Source organism: Cydia fagiglandana, chromosome Z (assembly GCF_963556715.1).
Source record: "Cydia fagiglandana chromosome Z, ilCydFagi1.1, whole genome shotgun sequence".
Taxonomy (NCBI): domain Eukaryota; kingdom Metazoa; phylum Arthropoda; class Insecta; order Lepidoptera; family Tortricidae; genus Cydia; species Cydia fagiglandana.
Window position 1 is genome coordinate 35,299,563 of NC_085959.1, and position 21,840 is coordinate 35,321,402.

The window sequence follows — 21,840 nt, forward strand, 5'->3', positions numbered from 1 at the left end:
TGGATTTTGCATAGAACTTGGCACTCATTTAGATCTCCATTCTTTTTGCGGCGAACCCCACAGCCAAGCATAATTTTTGTATTGAACTTGGCTCTCCTTTTTTACATTTATGTTTTTGATGGGATTAAATATACAGAAAGCATTTTATTCTTCATCATAAAATCTAGCAAAGTAAGCATAGTTACCTACGTAGATACTCGTACTCGACCATTTTGTAAGATAAATGCCGCCTTGCAAGAGGCCAACTACCCGCGCTGCGGTCATTTAATAATTTTTTCACCATCTTTTTGCAGTAGGATATTACTAAACATGTATATGTTTAGAAGCTGCATGAATTGCGCTTTATTATAGTATTTTTTGTATGACACTTTTGGCCACTATACAAAAGTTATTAGCTCTCAAAGCAAAAACCTCCATCCCAAATTTTTATCTTTTTACGTTTTTCTTGCAAAATTACTATGAAACTGAAAAAAACAAATATCAGCAATGAATTCTACGTCTTCGGTTTATACGAAAATGATACCAAACTTGCCCTAGTAGCCACCAAGACCAGAACAGATTTTTTTGAATGATGACGGGTGGCGGCCATCTTTGTACTCCGCCCTCCTCGACTAGACGCACGCTTCTTATCGCCTCCGAGGCTAGAAATGCTTAGAATTACTCAGAGATCATATGTGATGAAGCTCATAGCTTAATAAAAAATTTTTGGGTCATATATGGCAGCGATCCGTAACTGACTCCAGTAATATATCTAATTTGTCGTTAATCTATTTTCTAAAATCAGCTTGGCAAACGGCAGAACATACATTTAAATATTTGATAGGTTTCTACATCATGGAAAGCATCGTTGCTAACTTGCGAAGCTGGGCATTTCTATTAAAAGTTGTACCCCCAACTTGCATTTTAGATTTCGAATTTATGGATTACGAACTCTTTCGATCCTAATATGAGAAAAAGTGTCCCCAAAATTTGTTTCCCGTTTTCTTACGGTCATAGAAGGTTGTATCGAAAACCGTCACCAATAATGTTAGAGACACTTTTGTTCTCGGTAAATATGGAAAAAACTCCTAATTCTGAGTAGAAATGATATAATTTTTTTTGGTACAACTATTATTTATATAAAAATGGGCCCAGCTGACGTTTCGGTAAAGACAGCATTCTTCAGTTTTGTTTATTCGGTTGATGGCTGAACTCTGGATATATTTATCTGATTATATTGTTATTGTTGATACAGCAGCAACAGTTCCGCGCACCGCTACAGCAGCAGTTCGCGCCGCCGCCCGCGGCTGCGCAGCCGCGCCCGCCGCCGCAGCAGCTCAAGAGCCCGCTTCACGAGCATGCCAACGGCTTCGCGCCGCTCTGCGAGCCCGCCTCGCCCACGCCGCAGGGCAAGCAAGCCAAGCCCAACGTGAGTACACACCATACCATTTTTTGACACATCTTTATATATAAACGCGAGCGGCTCTGACGGAAAAACCAAAAGAAATTATGCTCAATCGAAAGAGCTTGAAAAAATATCACTTTTGAATCGAGAACATGTATCCGCAAAATTCGTATTGTCGAGTATTTTGCATTTAAAAGTGAAAAAATTTCGACAAAGAATGCAAATGTTCAATTTGTTGTTTGACATTTGACAGCTCTATGGTTTCGTTCAGAAATTGTAAATATTTTTACGTCCGTCATGCATGTTGGACAGATTGCTGGTGAGAGTGTGGGTAAGCCTATTAAAAAAAAACGACTACTGTCAGTGTAAGATGACACTGGTGACAGATGACACACAAACATGTTACATGTATTTTGCATTGATTGACGGGTAAAACCATGGTAAAACCAAAACTTTGTGCTTTACCAGTCTGAAATTAAGTTTAATTTTCAGTAAAGGGTCTAAATGTTTGTGACTAACCTAAGCCCTCCTACGTGTACACGCTCGACGCAGCTAGCCAACTTTATTGTCACGCGTGCAATAGAGTACACTATTAAAGGCCAAGTTCGGCCTGGCCAGCCAGGGTTCACGCTAGACAACGTCAACGATTTATTTGGGGTCGCCGTCATCGAAAACGATGAGGAGGAGGAGGACTATACTTACTAACGATGACACGGCACCGCCGCGTAAAACAAACCTATGCCGAAAATCGTGAGTATCTTTAACCGACATAATTGTTTCAATCTTTTATTATTGTTGTCATGTTGTTGACAAATAATTTTGTTACCTGAACAAACCTTGCCACAAACGCTGAAAAACAATGCAACGAAGGGCGGTTCGTAAAGATTTATTTACTGTATGTAACTATTGTCACGGTAAAATATTTGCCAGGTACCATCAGCAAAAATTAGCTTAGCATTCTGCATACAAATGTATATACAGGGGTACCATGCCAAGCTAATAGCTTTGCCGACTGTACACAAAGTACTTGCAAATATAATATGCAGCAGATGCATACATATAATGTGATATAAATATAAGTCATACAAATCTTGGTAAGTGCTTTTCCTAAGATTAAATCTAAATTGAACTTTAATGTGCTGTGTCCACACACATGTATCCATGAATAATTATTATTATTTTATGTAGCTACTTAATATGTATAAACTATTTCTATCACCCAAAAAAAATGTGAAATTATTCCTTGCACCATTTCACTATCCCGGGTTAGGCCGGGTTGAGCGGTTAAACCTGGAGTTAAGTTACCATGGTTACCAGTACAGTTTGACACTGTTAGGCTCAGTTGCACCATTCCACTAACCTGGGGTTAACCGGTTAAATCTGGAGTTACCATGATTACCAGTACAATTTGACATTGGGTTAACGGTTTGACCGCTTAGCCCCGGGATATTGAGATGGTGCAAGTGGGCCTTCACGACAGAATAAATAATAGTACTAGATGCAGAAGACTCACTCTCTAACAAAACGTGTCTGTTACGATCAGCACAGATATGGCCGCTAGGTGGCGACAGCGCCACGCACGGCTTATGGCTTTCCCCAAAATTAGGGCGGAACGGATGTACTTTTAGCTACCTGTAGCAAAGCGACGAAATCACGGAGTGAGCCACGCCTGCCTTCACGGTTTAAATGCTTAACCCCGGGTTAGTGGGATGGTGCAAGTGGCTCTAATCCTCCCTTCCAGTTCCAGTTATACTTTTAAAATCTGTATTTATATACCCATACAATATTCATTGTTTGCAGATAGTTTCAAGTATTTTGAAGTAGCAAAGCGACGAAATCACGGAGTGAGCCACGCCTGCCTTCACGGTTTAAATGCTTAACCCCGGGTTAGTGGGATGGTGCAAGTGGCTCTAATCCTCCCTTCCAGTTCCAGTTATACTTTTAAAATCTGTATTTATATACCCATACAATATTCATTTTTTGCAGATAGTTTCAAGTATTTTGAATGCTGTAGCCAGAAGACTGCCAGACAAATGTGGATTAATAAGGTTGTGGAGATAAAAAAAAATACATCCACACTACAGCATCCGAAATCTCAAAATCATTTGCTTCTATATCGAAGAGCTCTCTGGATTTTTTTGATGACTTTCCGGTATGTATAATGATAATTATATGCACAAAGTTTTGTTTCTTATGGACATGTATTTATTACATTAGGTATTTTATTTTTATTTAAGGTCACTTATCTTGACATAAATGCTGAAGGAATTAATTATGTCACTTTAAAAGGAGACGAAGAGCAGGACGGTATTATGAAACAAAGTTAAACATCACGGCCCGAAGACCACCCAAATGATGAAAATGTATTAACTAGGTTCAGTTCTTTTCAAATTTGTATTAAGGGGAGAAAATCCAAAATTAAAATTCAGATAAAAACTTTAATGTTTTAAGAAATTGTAAGTCATTTCAAGTTTTAGACATTTTGAAACAAAAAAATGTTTTGAGAAGAGTGTGTTTGACAGATGGTAAAGCTGCGGTTTCTTCTGGGATGTGGGGATGCATAGCGAGGAATGTGTTTGTAAGAACCAATACAAATTGTCCTCCAGGACTGCGCTGAGTGAGGATAGGTAATTGAAGTAATTCTAATATTCACTCTAAAGAAACAAATCTACCTCTCTACGCATCCTTGCACATCTCTGATGGAATCATGGTCCTTGCTAATCTTTGGTGGAATACCTCATAGCCTTATTATACTTGGTTTTGTGAAAGGCTAACTTTATATGATATACTTAGTTTAATTCGTTTATTTATATGTATTTAATTGCAAAAGACTGATTGTTGTAGTAAATTGTACTATTTTTATATAAGATATATTTTTTGTAAATCAAGTAAAAATAAATAAAAATAACGTCAGCATGTCTTTTTATAAATCGTCAGGTGAATTGAGATGAAATTGTACTCACAACTTCCATACTGACATTTTAGTGCCATGATGGGTGCATGAAATTTGGGTTCCCTCCTTTGAGATGGAAAAGTGGGTTAGTCCGTTAGGGGCTATTCATAAATTTCGTCATTTCAAATAAGGGGGAGGGGGCCTGGACATCGGATGATGCTAGCATGACGTAGGAGGAAACGGGGTCATTCGAAGCATGATTTTTGGATGATGTTAGGGGAGGGGGGGTCAAAAACTCAAAAATGGTCAAATACGATGACGTAATTTATGGACAGCCCCTTAGGTGAGAGGTACAGAACCGAAATGCAACAAGTAAGCAGGTTAGGTTAGAACCGCTGCCTTTACAGAACAGAACTACGTACGACCAGAAAAGTGGGTTAGGTTAGGGTTGAACTGCAATCCTTGAAGAACTGAACTGCTACCATAAAAATGGTTTAGGTTAGGTTAGAACTACGATCCTTACAGAACCGAACTGCTACCAGAAAAGGGGGTTAGGTTAGGTTGGAACTGGCAATCCTTATAGAACCAAACTACTAACAGAAAAATTGAAAAGTGGGTTAGGCCGTTAGGGGCTATTCATAAATTACGTCATTTCAAATTAGGGGGGGGGTCCGGACATCGGATGATGGTAGCATGACGTAGGAGGAAACGGGGTCATTCGAAGAATTTTCGAATTTTTGGATGATTTTAGGGGGGGGGGGGTCAAAAGCTGACAAAAAACGATTACGTTAGGTCCGGTTATTTCAATATCAGTTACTATAATTACTATAGAGGTTACTATAGCCACTATAGAAATGCAAAAAAAAACATTTTAAATCATTTTTGAACTAAACCTGCAATAAACCGGGCTCTTGAAAATGTTGGCAATGATTGTTCGGGCAAACATTATTAAGGTCAACTAATTACCCTCCTTTGCGTCGCGCAGTCGGGTAAAAAGGGGAAAGATCGAGGTTTTAATAAACGCATAAGTATAAAGTTTTCGGAGATGGGATAGCTAACCGCCGCCTTGATAAACGTTTAGTCTAAAATGAAATAATTATTTAATCCAAAATGAGTATTATCTTTTATTATACCCGAGCGAAGCCGGGTTCTTATCTAGTTATAAAATATTCGTAAGTCGTCTCTTTATTTTGCAAAAACCTCGAAATAACCATATATTTTTTACACCAAATGTAGGTTTAGGTAACGACTTCGTATTTTTAGATTGCCCAATTAGAAATAAAGTAATGAACAAAGAACGAAAAAATACCGGGTTCGTTCCCGTACAAAAAATACCGGTATCCGATTCCTGGTCCTAACCCAAACTCGAGTTATTTTAGATAAAATAGATGTGTTGATTTTCATTGTGAATAAAAAAAAAATTAAATTTCTTACCCGTAAACCATCATTACCAAACTATGGTCACCAGTGTCCACGTTGTGCTGTGGTTATACAGGTACACATTTTAGTAAAAAAAAATTAGAAACACCAAAAGCCTTGTACCTACCACCAAACAACCTGTACCTTTACGATCGTATTTTCTCGGAAGTGTTCGTATTTGTCATGCTACATACATACTTGAATACGTACCGTTTTAGGCACTGGTCCCACCGCGAGCTAGTAAGCTATGAGCTATCGGCTATAAACACGAACAAAAGATAAGCACTCCCGTGTAAATAAAAGAGACACGGCGATATTTATAGTTACTCGCCCAGCGGTGAGCTATAAATATCGCCGTGTCTCTTTTATTTACACGGGAGTGCTTATCTTTTGTTCGTGTTTATAGCCGATAGCTCATAGCTTACTAGCTCGCGGTGGGACCAGTGCCTTAGGTTTAACCGTTATCAAAATCAGTTGGATCAAGAAACATTCTAGAATGACTTTGTATGAATACACAATGCGTTGTTGTGTAGGTACAAAAGCCGCCGCACTCCCCGCCGCAGCACAAGTACCATGCGCCGCCGCCGCACCCGCCGCCCGCGCACACCCCGCACCAGCACCACCCGCAGCATCCACAGCACCCGCAGCACCAGCAACACCAGCAGCACCCGCAGCACCAACAGCACCCGCAGCACCAACAGCATCAGCAACATCAGCAGCAGGTTAGATGCTATATCATAGTATCACATCACATTAGATTTCATTCTTAAAGTGTCTAAAAGCACTTTGCAGCTCGCTATATCAATATGCATTGCAATTTATTATTTTGCAACTTTTGTTAGAATAACTACTTAATTTACCTGGACTAAAGGAGGTAAATATATTTTTTAGTTTCAAATGTTTCATATCCCCATGTGTACCATAGACAAAACTGCAAGTTCATATTAAACATGTGAATGGTAACATTCACACTTGGATTTTGTCTAAAATAGTAAGCATATTTTTTTGAGTTGACATCATATTGCAAAAATATGCGGTTTGAGTGTTCACCATTATTGCTTAACAGCATTCATTTACAAAAGTATGAAGTATGCCAGCTTATAAGGCCCGGGCCTTCGGCGCAGGTATCTTAATAGGTATAATATATAGTTAGTCAAACCAATTTGTCAGTCAGTAAGAACCAGGAAATCTATACTCATCCTTTTCTTTCGGGTGCTAGTAGCGTAGTAAATGAGAATTCACTACAAATTTTATATTAAATGTAAAAATGGAATAAGTTACGCTTTCAGCAGGACTTGAATCCGCAGCCTACGCAATCCGTGCGTTGCTCTTAATCATTTTTTCCCCCTTAATACCAAATTTGGAGTATCGCTTGCAGACGTATCTGCTCGTTAAAAAATTGCTCTTTAGTACATTTTGGCGAAAACTGTCTATATGACATACCACTGATAGTTATCCCTTCTCCATAAATAAACTTTGCGCACAGCATTTAATATTTACCCAGTTGCTCGATGCTCGCTATTATTAAAAAGATGTGACTGCCTAACCTCTTGCGCGGCATTACAATATTTGACCTCAAACTGTGCGTCGAGTGCATGTGTGTGCATTGCATGTGGGTCATTTTCGAGCTCTTGTCGGACTTGTTACCTATTCTAGATCATTGTATTAAAAATGTTCGGTAGATTGTCTGTTTTGAAATGGGCTTATTAACAGTTATAACTACCACAAAAATACATAATTTAATTTAACACCTTCACTATATTTGGGTCACGGCAAGCGTGTATTATAAAACCGTAAGGTTAACAATTCGATTCGGACAGTGAACGTGTTAAGTGGTATAACACTAGGGCAACCAAAGAATGTCCAAGGGGAACATATTCATGACAAAAAGTGACATAAAGAAGTTGATTTATCTTGATAGTATGTACGTTGTAGCTCATTCCCATGTGGGTATTGTTTCAGATGGGCGGCGGCAACAACGGGCGGTGCGGCGGCGGCATGCCGCGCGGCGGACTGACGGCGCCGCGCTACCCCGCGCCTATCCAGCGGCCGCACGCGCCCGCCATGCCGCTGTACCGCGCGCCGCCCGCGCCCGCACGCCCGCACCACGCGCCGCCGCGACACAACCTCTACTACCACCACCACCAGCGCAGTCAGTATCCACTGCAACAACTACCATACATATGTACGCTGAAAAGTACTAGTGAGTCCTGTGGCATATATGACGTGTAACATTCACTACTGAAAAACTACGGACTAGTATTTACTTCCTTCATTTACGTTACATTTTTAAGATTGGGCTTGGTGAAAAAATTCCATTAAAGTTGCGGCCGCTCTTGATTCAATTTTGACTCAATTCTAAGCAAACCGTTTTGAGGTTTTCAGTAGGTGGTGTATATACTTTGTATATAGGATGCAATTTTAACGTTTGGGTTAATTATCCTGTATTTCTAAAAAAAATTAAATATCCGATTAATGTGTACCGAATGACTGCTATTGAATCGGTTGCCACCATGCATCAATAACTCTTCTATATAAAGAAACCCCTTAGAGAAATGTATTTTTATTTTAACCTTTACTACTTTTCGTACTGAACCATTTGCAGTTTTGATCACATGCGTTAACTCTCAAAATTTTTGATTACTGAAATGCTCTTACTTATGTATAACTATATCAATATATGAATGTAACTTGTGCGAAACTTGAATGAAGGTAAAAGTAGGCAGCTTATGTGTATTATACATAGTATAATGTGGGTACAGATGGCGGCGGTGTGATGGAGCGGCCCTCGGAGAGCGGCGAGCCGGCCGCGGCGCCCGAGGAGGCGGAGGCGCCGCCCGTAGAGGCGCAGCCCGCCGAGGTGAAGGCCGAGTGAGCGCGCGCCGCGCGGCTCCGCGCGCCTCTACCCAAACAAGCAAAACGCCAACCGACGATTTCGGTATTATAAGTTAAACGTAAATTATCGAAGATTAAGATTATGTGAGGTGCAAACACTGGCAGACGATTTTTTTTCATACAAATCTCAATGCACTTATGCATACAATGTTATTATTTGAATTATTGACATTATCGTATTTTAATGAATTTATTGCATTGTCCAGTCCGGCCGAAAAAGGCTGCGACGACAAGTATTACTTTACGACATAATACTGAGTTCGCTCGTAGATTGTTCACACTTTATAATGAGTTTTCTGTGAACTGGATATTATGATTAATAATTGTAATGATTGATCGGAAACTAGTTTCTAGAATTACTACTTTTAAATGATTTATTTCAAAATATAATAATAAATATAGTGTTATTATGATTTATAGCAAACTAGATGCTATGGTTTTAATTACAAGCATGAACTTGAAAGTGCTTTTAACGTGTAATATTAGTTACTTAAAATATCTATGTCAAAAGTCCTCAAAATGCAGCTATTACATTTCTCATCAAACTGTGTCTATATATTTATAACTATATCGACCGCACACTCTGTCTGATGTCAAAGAATTGTGAATGGCGGTTAACAGCATAACATCCGACAATCAGATCTATTTTATTTATACGATAACTTACATAGATTGATTGATTGATTGATTCGCTATAAATTCCATCACATGTAATCCATATACGAACTTGTCATTGCGTGTACAACAAATACTCGCTCGTTATGATATCTGTGCAATACCTATTATTATTATACTTAGAGTTTTCATTAGGTCTTATGTAGGTAACGTAGCAAGCACTGATCTCCGTACAAAATGTACGAAAATATGATTACATATATGATGCATTTGAATGAACATTTTACAGACGATTGAACGGTAATGGCTGGCGCTCATTATTTATACTAACAATAATGAAACTTAACGTAGTGGAGTTACTAGCGTAATTTCAATGCTAACTGGTCAATCTACGCCAAAATTAAGTATTTTCAGTCATTAAAACTGCTACCTTATAATATTAAGTTCAATTACTGTTTGTCTACAAAAATGACTCGTGGCTTTAGTGGACGCCGGCCATAAAGTAGGGGGTAGTCAAGCTGTTCACATACTTCGGGTTACCTGTTCTGCGCGTTGAGGCGTCCAGTCCCGACTCCCGATGGATCTGAACATTTTGGCGGCTTTTGTATTTGATACTGACTACTTGAAATTCGAATTCTATGTGTATAATTTGTATTAACTCTAAATTGAATTATGAAATAGCAATAATGCATAAGAGTAATTTATTTATTAAATTATGTAATGATTATTATATGAGACTAAATTTACTTCTGATAATTAATGGTTTATATAGTTTCTAAAATTTACCAAGACTAGTTGGTTGCAGTGAAGGTATAGTCACTACTAGACGACCATGACTTGTTAAAATACCTCAATGGGGTCGCTCCGTGAAATCAAACTGAACTAAGTAGCCAAATATTTTTCTTAAGCGGACTCATTCTCTCTTCACCATTCTCAACTCTTTTACTTCTGTACAACCTTAGGTAAAATCAATCATCAGTTCACAGCAATCTTTGATATAAGACAGAGGCATTGCTAACAGACGCCATAAGAACATCGTGCGAGTTAAATTTATTTTATTTTCTGATATATAGCCAAAGTGTGGAGTTGATGTTGTAGTAGGCCAATAGGGGCTGTTGGATACCCTCAGCTTAATTCATCCGCCGAGTAATTAGAACATCCTGTCAGTTTATCACAAGTTCAAAAATGTTTTCAAACAAGGGATATACCATATTATCAGTTGTTGATAAGGTTGATTCTAATTTAATCTTAATGGCAGTAGCGCCTTCGCCTTACCAACAACCGGCAGTAAGTACCCCGTTGTTTGAATACGGCGCATTTATGAATTTGTTGAACACGCACCTCGCTTCTAGTTTTGCCCCCTCAGTCTACACGTACATCGCACACCCTTGCTGTAACTATTATGTAGCTTAGTTGGTAGCATATTGCATACAAGGCGTACACCAATCCCGTTAAGATAGAAATAACAGAAATGTAGCACTGGCAATCCGTGTTAACACGGCCGACACTTTTGCCAATTTTATATGTAGTATTATAAAAAGCAATACACTAGATTGATTTTTACAAACATCAAGAAGCAATCCTACAAGTGCCTGTGCATAAACTAGGTTAATTTCTAAATACACTTTATCCAGCATGTATTAGCATTATGGCAATGACCTAAATAATTTAAAATGCAGTCGCCCTTTGTTTCATCATTTGTGGTAAATTGATGGCACTAAATTTTATGAATTTAGCTTAATACAAAATTAGAAAATGCGACAGATTTGCGTGTGCGTTTTTATTAAAAAAAATTGTTTAAAACGGGGTCATATATTTTTGGCATTCAACTCATAGTTGGTGAGATACAACATTCTATAATTTCGTCGACAACTGGATGTGGTGGTGTGGTGGGATCGAAACCGTTGGGTTTTTTTCTACTTTATAGCTGTTTGCGATTATACCTATATTTCAAAAGCGAATGCATTGTGTGTATGTATGTGACCAAACCCTTAGAAAGGAATAAATAAAAACAACGGCATTATATCTTAGTGTTTTATAACTAGACATATACGAGTATATACCTTATCATTACTCGTGACTGCCACAAGTTAGAAAAGCTGTCCGTGCATCGGCGGCCCGGCCCTCTGTCCCGGCCCCACTACACCCGCCAGACTCTAAGAGCCAATACGACGCAAATTCTATCAAAACAGCTAGAGTTAAACCAAGATAAAGTCTGCAACGATTTTTTAAACGTCAAACTACTATGAAATTGTGGTTGGTATTCCACCTGTCCAATTTATTTGTCCAATGTCAGTGTGTCTCACACTCTCAGTAAAGCAAAATGTGAGATGTAATACAGATTGTACAAAGAAATTGGTGGAATACCACCCTATGACGTATAAAAACACTCGCACTGCTGTGCTATCAAAATCGTTTCAGACTTATCTTGATTTAACTCTATTTTAGACTCACTATAAAGCTACATCTTTTTATTGATACCTTTAGTTATTTAGTTTCAACTTCCTCACATACAGTCCTTTCGATAAAATAAAGTAGACGAGTTAGAATCGAATAAGACTTAGATGTAATATTGGTTTAATGCATACTTACTGCAACTGGATGTTACTAATTGTAGACCTCCATCGTTTTAAGTAGCATTCTGAGTAAAAGTGGTGGTTGGAATTAGAGACATTCGCTTGCGTAATTCTTAGGCGCCGAAAGCCGTACCTTTGTGCTGCGGCCACTGCGCCAGTGGCAAAGACTGCATGCAAGCGGCTAGCATCACAGGAAGCGGGAGACGGTCTTGGTTCTAATAAGTAGTTATCGGTACGTTTTCTACAAGTTTTGACACATTTTACGCTATTTTGGTCACATAGTTAAAATCATTTATGGCATCATTGTGTATTATACAGACACTAGAAAAGACTGTACATATAGATATAATGACAGGTATAGGTAAGTATTTTAATCAATCAGCACAACCACCTTACTTATGAAACGTTCGTAAGATTTCACCTTTGCACGGGTGGCCCAGTTATAATGTTATTATTTCCAGAGAATTTGATCACGATCACTATTACCTATTTGGCATGTCTATTCTAGTGTACCGCATCTGCATGCGTGGCGTCTCGATAAAATATATCAAGACTTGTAGCAAGCTGTGTGTATGGGCACGATTACTTAGCCAACCGAGCTTATATAACATGCGTCCGGTCCGAGCAACGGTGTTGTTTATAGCTAGATTTAGATAGTCGTGTAATAATTACAACCGTTTTCTTCCATTGTTGTGTACATCCTACTACACGTTATGATACTGCCTTAGAGTACTTTGATTAAATCCAGAGGTTGTCTACGACTGCGTTACGGACTAAGAGACAAATCAATCTCTGTGCTAATGTGAGGAGAGGAGCCGAGCGTTACGCTCGTAGCTCCCATTCACTCCTGATCTCCTTTTATGAACTGTCAGTGACTTGGTTTACGCTTACCTGTTGCATGTGTAATATAATGTTGAATGTATCGCATGATAGTTAATACGAATATTACATCAATCCAGTTGTAGGATGCCGAAGGTTCTTATTATAAAGAAACACCGTTATGTACCTTCTTTCTTGCAAATAACGAACTATATTTGTATTTGAGCCGTGTAAGGGCATTGAGGCTTGCAAGGAAACGATCTGTTAGAGTACTTTGGAAGTGTATGGTGGATCCGCCTGCCGCCCGGATTCGCCGCGCGGGCCGGGCTCGGCGTCGGCGCGCCTGCCGCGCCGTTTGTCTGTATGTAAATATATTTGATGAAGAGACAAGGGATAGTCTATTGGACTGCTATATTTAAGTATATACGCGAACGGTTAGCGGCCTCGTGCGAAGGCGCCCGCGCCGACACGTACTGACAGATGCTGCCTCTAGACTTCTCACTAGTGAATATGTAGCGACGGTTATTGCAACATGAAAGCTGCAATATGAATGAATATTGTAATGTAATTTGAAGCGAAAGGCGAGCGAGCGTTTGCTCGCTCGACGGCCGCTAGCGACGCGCGTTTTGCGCTCAATGTATCATAATCAATTATTGTATGCGAATAAAAATATTATGATCGATTTATACCTTTTATTTAGAAATCCTTATACTGAGTAACACAAATGGCATGAGTTCATACAAAATGAAATTACTCTCGCAAAATCCCTCTTTGTATGTTTAACAAAAAATCCCCCTTATAAAAGGCATATTCATAAAATGTATGTCTCATCTTAAAATTTAATATTCTTTGACACTTGAGCGAGAGTTTCCATTCGCAAAATCTCCATTTTTACATAAATTTACGCAGTATCTTAATTTATAAAAATTACATTTGTTTTAAAACGAAATGTCGGAAAATTTGGAAAAACCCAGAAGTTGATGATTATTTGTATGTGATTTTGAACGATGTTTTCGGGGTTTGTAAATTATTTTATATTTAAAATCTTTATCATAGGTATATCACAAATAGTGTACTTTTTTAATGGTAGTAAAAATTTTCATATATCTATTACTGAAAATTACATATTTACATAAATATGATTTAGCCTATTCAACTTCTAACACTGATTTCGCAGTGAAAATCGATGTTATAATTTTTTAACCATTTTTCCCATAATCCGCAAACAATTACGTAATACATATATTAATTTCGTGCAAAAATAAAAAATCATGCAAAGAAGGGTTAACTTCTCATTACTTATTAGGTATTAACTATTATGTTGTATAATCTGAAAATAGTCCATCGCAAAGAGAATAAGTATCAAAGTCAAATGACTTTCTAACAGTTTCATGTTTTGTCGAAAGATGGCAGTAAGTTTACAGTGGCTACATAAACTTACTTAAACAATCCGTCTCTATGCACTCTATTCTCTTTGTCCATATAATGGTCCGAGTCGCTTTTAAAATCTAAAATAGTTATAACCAACGAACTAGAATGTATAATGTTACAGGACAGGCCTTACGGGCACTAAAAATGGTACTAGTTCAGCGGTGTCACTCACGAATTCGAGCCAATCGTGCAGTCTAACACAACTAGTTGCGACCAATCGCGCGCGTGATGCGAACTCATCAACTAATCGCATTGTTGCGGTGCCATACCGCTGTACTGGCCCCATTCTTATTGCACGTAAGGCCAGTCCTTACTATACGTCAATGGGTTAATAGAACAAAGTGAGGGATGATGAACTGGTCACACATTTTCTTTACAAATGCTATGCAGAGTTATCTTGGTCTGACTCTACTTCGCCTGTCGCCATAAGTGCCTCTGTACTTATCTCAAAACTAACAAACTACCACCTTAATGTTTCCATTGGCGGTTAAGCCAACGCCTTGAATAGGTATTTAGGTAGGTAACTCATTAAACATTATTATCGCTTTTAGTTCCTCTTTAAACAAAGCTTACGCTTATCAATTATCATACACATGTACTATTTACTTTCGCAAGCCGAAGCGAAAACATGTAGGTACTTATGTATTTAGAGCAATGCTTGTTTGGCGCCGAGCCAGTTTTCGACACCCCAGTGCTCCCGTGGCCAGGGGTAGTCCTCCGTCGAGCCGGCGCCTCGGACAATGTCAATAAAATGTTAACAATTTTAGTTACACAGTTTTAATGCCTTATAAAAAGAAGGGTCTACCGAAGTGATCTGTTGTTTTTTCCTTACCTGTTGCATGAGTTGCATCTGCTAAGCCCCAGTATGGCAATCTAATCCCGAGAACCTGAGCAGGCCGTAGCTTTATGAAATGCCGTCTGAATTTCAAACCCAGAGGGGACACTTATTAGGCCTTACAGGGATAATAAAATAATAGTAGGGCTATAATATTAATATACCTAATGGGATGTTTTTCCGTCCGAGCATACCACATTTTATTTGTTTAAACTTCTGTGGCCCATTTTATAAAGCTACAAGTTACAATTTACAAGCGGAAGTCTCTTTCTAACCCTATGTGTTAGAACGAGACTTCGTAGCTTCGTAGCTTTATAAAATAGGCCACAGGTTGTGACATAGGTAATCGCTCGATAACACATCGCTATTACTCGATTAGGTAGGTAACTTACAATTCGATTCATATTTTTTATAGAATTTCCATAGCTTAAGCCTTAATGTTAATGGGAGATACCATATTCAGTCTATATTTTTTAGATGACCATGACCACGCTCATAGAGATTAAAGAAACATAAATTATTACTGTATCATAGAAGCAATAAATAACCCAGCTATTTCGGATATTATATGTATTAGTGTAGCCTCGATTCCTCGAAAGACTCAAAATGATCGCATGTTGCTAAATTTTGGTTTACGCCAATTGTTTCTGAACTGTTGTACAAACTGATCCGTTTTCAGTAAGCTCCTACTAGTATTATAAATTTCTAAAGACATTATCGTGAAAAAGTTCAAAAATGCATTACATACTTACTTAGCATTAATAGCTACGTCTACCCGAGTAGTCCTGGGGATCCAGGTTCAACGCCCAGACAACACGGAGCTTTGCCCGTATCCTGGGCCGTTACCCTGGCTGTACCCGGCTGGGCTGGCTGTGACCTCTGTGAACTGCATCTCCATAGACGATGCAGTGGTTAATCAATTTACACATTTATACCTTTTAGAATTAATTACTACGATAAAGTTAAAAGAGAGAAAATATCGATTTTTCGGATATTAACCTTTTAACCGCCAGCAATTTTTAATCGAGCGTTCTCATGTCGCCACCGACAGTAATTGTACCACGCAGAATAAGGTTGGCATAGTTACGGGAGTTATAAATGTGCTGTAAAAACCAAATCAGATCTTTGTCTTATTTATCAGACTGTGGCGAAATGAGCTGGATATGTAATGTCTTATATATCAGACTGTGGCGGTTAAAGGGTTAAACAATTTAATCATTTATATAAGGTCAATGCGGCCAATTCCGTCAATATATGTATTTATAATTAAAGGTTCTGATTGTTTCATTTGTTTCTAAACACAGCTCTCTACATCATCCTAGTAAGTGTTGAAAGTATGAAGTTTACAAATACCACGGCATGTTTGCACGATGAATCAGTACGATTGAGTATTTTATATTTATAAAGTAGAATTATGTACGTATGACAGACGATCTGTGTGCCTTGCATAGGTACTGTATCCATCTATGGGACGTATAATTGTCGGAGTGTGCGCTTAACATCCTCGTTTTAGAACGAGCAAAAATGTTAACGTATGCCTAGCTGTTCTACTCTGCCTGCGTTTCTCAACCGATACCTAGAGGTACTTACTTATTTTCCATAATGGCATGGCGAAGAAAAGGGGTCCGCGAGGTCTACCACTCACAGAGCTACTGAGCTAATGATAAATTAAATTCTCTAAATATAGTGTCTAAGTTAATACGAGTATTAAACTGAATTTGCCTCCTGTTAACTAGACTCCGAGGGTAGGACAATTACCCTATAAGAAAAGGAATAATACCTATCCTTAATAAGATCATACCTTCGTATGGACTAACGTTCTTTGATTAAATATCGACCATAACAACGTAGGTAATGAATTTATCGAATCTTCCTACTAACGTGTTAGGTACCTATCATAAAAATCAGTACCTACCTACTTGAAAGATAAGTTTAACAAGCGCTGCTTTAATAGATTGAACAATGGACGATTTATAGGTACCATCGCCCACACAGTTTACTGTACATCGGTGGGCCTTATGCCTTTTGTAATAAGGTACACCGATGTACAGTTAGGAGTGTTGTTGTTTGTACCTTATAGATAGAGATTAAATGTTCTATAGGTAGGTACTTATAACATCTAAAAAATCGGGCAAGAGCAGCTAGTCACTTTATTTAGAATAAGTCTGTCAATAGTATTCCAAGTGTGGCAGCGCCGCTATCAAAGTCATATTTTATAATTTTGTAGAAAGCCAAGATTGGATGAACGGTCGGCCGTTGTGGAGATCTTCGTCCAGCAGTCTTTATCTTTCAAGTTTTGAGATTCGGAGTTAAGCGATATTGACGAGATCGTCGTTATTAAACCTACGTACCAGTGTTGGCCGAAAGTTAATGCGAATTGAAAATGTTGGCCATTAACCATTATAAATTGAACCTTAAACCGTATCGGACGATTATAGTTTACGATTCAATTTATAATGGTTATTAATGGCCAGCATTTTCAATTTGCATTAACTTTCGGCCAACGCTGCTACGTACCCTACCTAGGTATGTACTTACGTAGGTAGGTAAGTATAACTTCATTCTGATTATGAGCCAGAACGTCAGAAGCAATTGTTTTGTACAGTCAACAACAGAGCTATGAATACAGGCAAAGTGTCAAAAATATGTATACAGTACTTTATTGCCTGTATATTAAGGTCGTGTATACATATTTTTGGCACTTTGCCTGTATTCATAGCTCTGTTGTTGACTGTACCTAGGTATTTATTTCTAAAGGTTCCTATAGGTATGTATATAAGTCGTTGGTACTTATACTTATAACAATTTACTTACATTATGCACAATAAGTGTCTAACCAGCTCTAGGGAAATTACAGCTTTTACAACCACTTTCAATTAATTATCTAAATAGGTAATTATGTATAATATTGTCTTCGGCTACCGCAATAGTTAGGTACTGGTTTCCAGTTTCCATAGTTTTATTTTATAGGTAGCTATTTAAGTGTACCTATTTACTTACTAAAGACTGTTACGAAAGACTCAAGAAATTGTCAAAAAGCTAACTATAGCATTGTATAGTAAACACCCCTATAATGGACGTGGCGCCAATTAATAATGAGACGTATACGTAAGAGAGGTACCTCTATACTTAGTCTATTTTTTATTAGGTAGACTAAAATGACATTTCATAGTATGAAAAGTTATTTAATGTTCATACTATGAAATGTCATTTTAATAGAATAAGTAGGTATTTATAGACGGTCAAGCAAATCTTGTCAGTAGAAAAAGGCGCGAAATTCAAATTTTCTATGGGACGCTGTCCCTTTGCGCCTACATTTTTCAAATTTGCCGCCTTTTTCTACTGACAAGATCTGCTTGACCAAGTATATTATAATTGGATTTTAAACGGCCTATATTTTATCATAAACAAGAGTCATAGAGACGATTAAGTTTGAGGTTTCATTAATTTCTGTATGTTTTAAAAGAAATGGCGCAATAAGTACCTACTGTCCATGACTGGAGAAAAAAACTTTATAATTCATTTGTTAATTACATAATTACGTTGAAATGAAACCAATCTTTCATTACAATTCAAGCACGTCGCAAACATAATAGACGAATAGGAGTTGCAGGCGTCCATAGGCTGACTGCTTACCATCGGGCGGGCCGTATGCTTTGTTTGCCACTGACGTGGTATAAAAAAGGACATTCAACTTTTAACGAGCGAAGCGGTAAACATTGTTCAGTTAAATACCTACGTATCAATGAAATATAAATACACCGAGTTTTCTTTTCAATGTCTCAAGTTTTCTCTTAAATATTACCAAGTATTTTGTTAATCTTGTTCAATCAGTAAATCAATAACGGATATAGGTATAACAAGGTACCAGAAATATTTATTCAGACGTCTTAACATTGCATGGAGTTAATTATTTAAGTAGACAGACACAGATCATTGACTAGAAAGAGCGTGTCACAAGTGTCACAACTTACGGTCGCGATATGACCGCACAAATGTGCAGTGGTGCTTTTATTTCTGTCTCATTTAGGTAAGCAACATTAGCTTATTTCAGTCGTGTTCACATTGACAACCTCGCCGTAAATTAATAGAGACTCCAACAAAAAATAAATTGCATTAATAAACTTTGCTAAGAGTAGGTTTGAGATGGAACTTAAATTTAGCAAAAAGTTCGACTCACTTTGCCAGCACATGAGCACCTAAGTATTTTCGCTGACCGCATGTCTTCTTGTCTTCGATATCACCTTTATAACGCGTGTGTCTGGGAGGAAGTATATGATTCATATGCGTGCGAGTAAGTACAAAGGATCTGGCTAAGGATATAGTTGTGAAGGGCGCACTGGTTTAATTACTTCACACTGGTGGCAAACAAGAATACAGCCGACGGTAGGTACGGTACCGATGGTACTGGATGTTAGTAAGTCTAAGGACTCTAAGGTTGTTGATCCTTAAAAATCTGTAGACCAGTCCTTTTTAAAATCCATAGAGTTCGTCTAAGCTAACTTTGCACTGACTTGAACAAAACAAAGTGAGGAAGTGTCAATACAAATGTCATATTTTCATAGACATTTAACTTTAATTAATGCTTGGTTGAAAACGAGATGGCGGGACGACTTGGACGCATTTTATCCGGATTGGCGGGAAAGTACAAACGATAGAGTTGAGTGAAGGATAGGAGGGAAGGCCTTTGCCCAGCAGCGGGACACTAAACAAGGCTAACAAAAAAATAACCGGGCAAGTGCGATTCGGACTCGCGCACGAAGGGTTCCGTACCATAATGCAAAAAAAACGGTCACCCATCCCCGCCTGATCATGACCATGACCCCGCCCGACGTTGCTTAACTTCGGTCAAAAATCACGTTTGTTGTATGGGAGCCCCACTTCAATCTTTATTTTAATCTGTTTTTAGTATTTGTTGTTATAGCGGCAACAGAAATACATCATCTGTGAAAATTTCAACTGTCTATCTATCACGGTTCGTGAGATATACAGTCTGGTGACAGACGGACGGACGGACGGACGGACAGCAAGTCTTAGTAATAGGGTCCCGTTTTACCCTTTGGGTACGGAACCCTAAAAATGGTTAAGAATGTTGAGACCAAGATATGTAAGTAGGCAGCATAAACGCAATGTTTCAGCACGAATCAGATAAGGCTGCGGAAACCGCGGAGCTTAATGTTATAATGTATATGTATAACGTGTCAATAAACAACGTAATACGTACTGGGATTTTTTTATCTTTTATGATAGGTACCTAAACTAAGTAGGGGAGACCTAGGTGAGTTGTGACAGAGGAGAGTTGTGCAATGTCGATTTTTTGGAATCTATTAACTATAAAAACTAGGTCGCAATAGCGCGCGTTTGTTAGTTCAAGTTGCGAGCTAACAAACGCACACTGTTACGACCTCAATAACAGCACAAAACAGATAGGTACAGAAATCAATCTACATACAAAGTGCGCTCGGGCAACGCACACATAGACACTGCTCACGGACACGATATCTCGGACCGGTTGGGACCACTGCAAGCGCGAGTGCCATTCGATTGAGACACGCGTCTGTGAACTTTTTTGTGCAATAATGGAGAAACAAAACAAAAAGTTATTATAACTGTACAGTGGACGGTTGTTTAAATTCAACATTAAACGGTGAATTATCGTTTTTTAAGCTAGTGGCCGTGGTTTGAGAGAGAATGCGAATGCGAATTTATTACATTGTACATGAGAATGCGAATTTATTATACTTTAAAATATAATAATCGTGCATTTCGCCAATCTCGAAATCATCGCAAGATATTTTCTGTGACAAATTTGTAATATAAGAATGACATTAAAATTAAAATACCTATTTGAATTATTAATGTTATTATTAATTTATATTTCCATTCTTCCCGTTTCATCCTCAACAATAAATCAAACAACTAGATATGAGATACGATACGATATATACGAGTGCCACTACCACGATAGTTTTTTGTGCATAAGCCATAGTTCGCAACCCTAGAGCGACCGCCGAGCGTAGGTATGAAAAGTAAAGTACATACATGTGATTGACTTCTGTACCTATCTGTTTTGTGATAACAGTTATAAGATTCCAAAAAATCGACGATGTCACAACTCTCCTCTGTCACAACTCACCTCGGTCTCCCCTACACAGACATTGCAATAATTATTGTCATCTACAAAAATATAATTATAGTGGCACATTTACGTATAACTTTAGTACATCAACGTCAATGGTTGTAACTCTGACCATCTAGCTAGATCTAGCGCTACAAAGTTAAAGTTTAATTAGTTTAATGTGACATGTGAATTGTGAGTCATGTGACTAAAGTTTGCTATTCAGAAAATATTAACCTCGTGGTCGTCGTGATGTACCTACATTATAAATAAATAAATAAATACTAATTAGTAATTGTATTAGATTCTTTTATGAACCAAATAATGTAGCATTTCTTTTGTTTGATTAATATTTAAAACAAACGATATTCTTTCCAATTTACTAATACAACAAGGTTCAAATTAAGAATTGGATAACTTTTTAAGGGAAATGGACCAACGAGAAATAATATCTTTACCTTTAGTTTAAAGGTTACTATTACAATTAGCTAGCCTACTGTTTACTTTCCTTCCTTATCTCCGGAGTGCGAAATTGAAATTAGTTACACTGATAGTCAAACTTAGGCATTCTAAGACAATGAAATAATAAGTATGTATAAACATAGTAGGTCTTACACATTTTTAGATTGTCATCATGCTAATTCATTTTAAATTCGCCATGGTGTTGATCAACAAAGTAAAATACATATAAGTCAATGTTGATCAAGTTATTAATTAGGTAACAATTTATGATAAAAGTCGTTGGACAGATGCTGCCATAGAAAGGTAATAGGTACTTTCATTAGGTACCAGATAAATCAACCACCTAAATACCTACATAGACTTCCATTTTTTACGTGCTTCGTTTCTGATGAG

At 37.9% G+C, this 21,840-nt stretch overlaps 1 protein-coding gene and 1 long non-coding RNA gene across 7 annotated transcripts in view; both read left to right on the plus strand.

Annotated features, from left to right (window-relative positions):
- The window catches only part of LOC134678544 (protein PRRC2A), a 37,460-nt gene extending 24,177 nt beyond the window's left edge, over window positions 1-13,283 (plus strand). The window contains exons 12-15 of one of the 5 annotated variants that reach the window (XM_063537128.1): window positions 1,235-1,408; window positions 6,230-6,418; window positions 7,659-7,881; window positions 8,459-13,283. In XM_063537128.1, the coding sequence (XP_063393198.1) occupies window positions 1,235-1,408; window positions 6,230-6,418; window positions 7,659-7,881; window positions 8,459-8,571 (699 nt within the window). In that variant the 3' untranslated portion in view covers window positions 8,572-13,283. Of the gene's footprint in view, window positions 1-1,234; window positions 1,409-6,229; window positions 6,419-7,658; window positions 7,882-8,442 lie in introns of all 5 variants that reach the window. The other 4 variants (XM_063537130.1, XM_063537129.1, XM_063537132.1 and 1 more) reach the window with 4 other exon arrangements.
- Window positions 1,980-4,257, plus strand: LOC134678828 (uncharacterized). Of its 2 annotated transcripts, none has more exons than XR_010100251.1 (3): window positions 1,980-2,134; window positions 3,185-3,536; window positions 3,622-4,257. It is a non-coding gene; the product is annotated as an uncharacterized LOC134678828 (long non-coding RNA). The 2 variants fall into 2 exon arrangements; XR_010100250.1 differs by having other exon boundaries at window positions 3,371-3,536.
- Window positions 13,284-21,840: the final 8,557 nt, after the last annotated feature.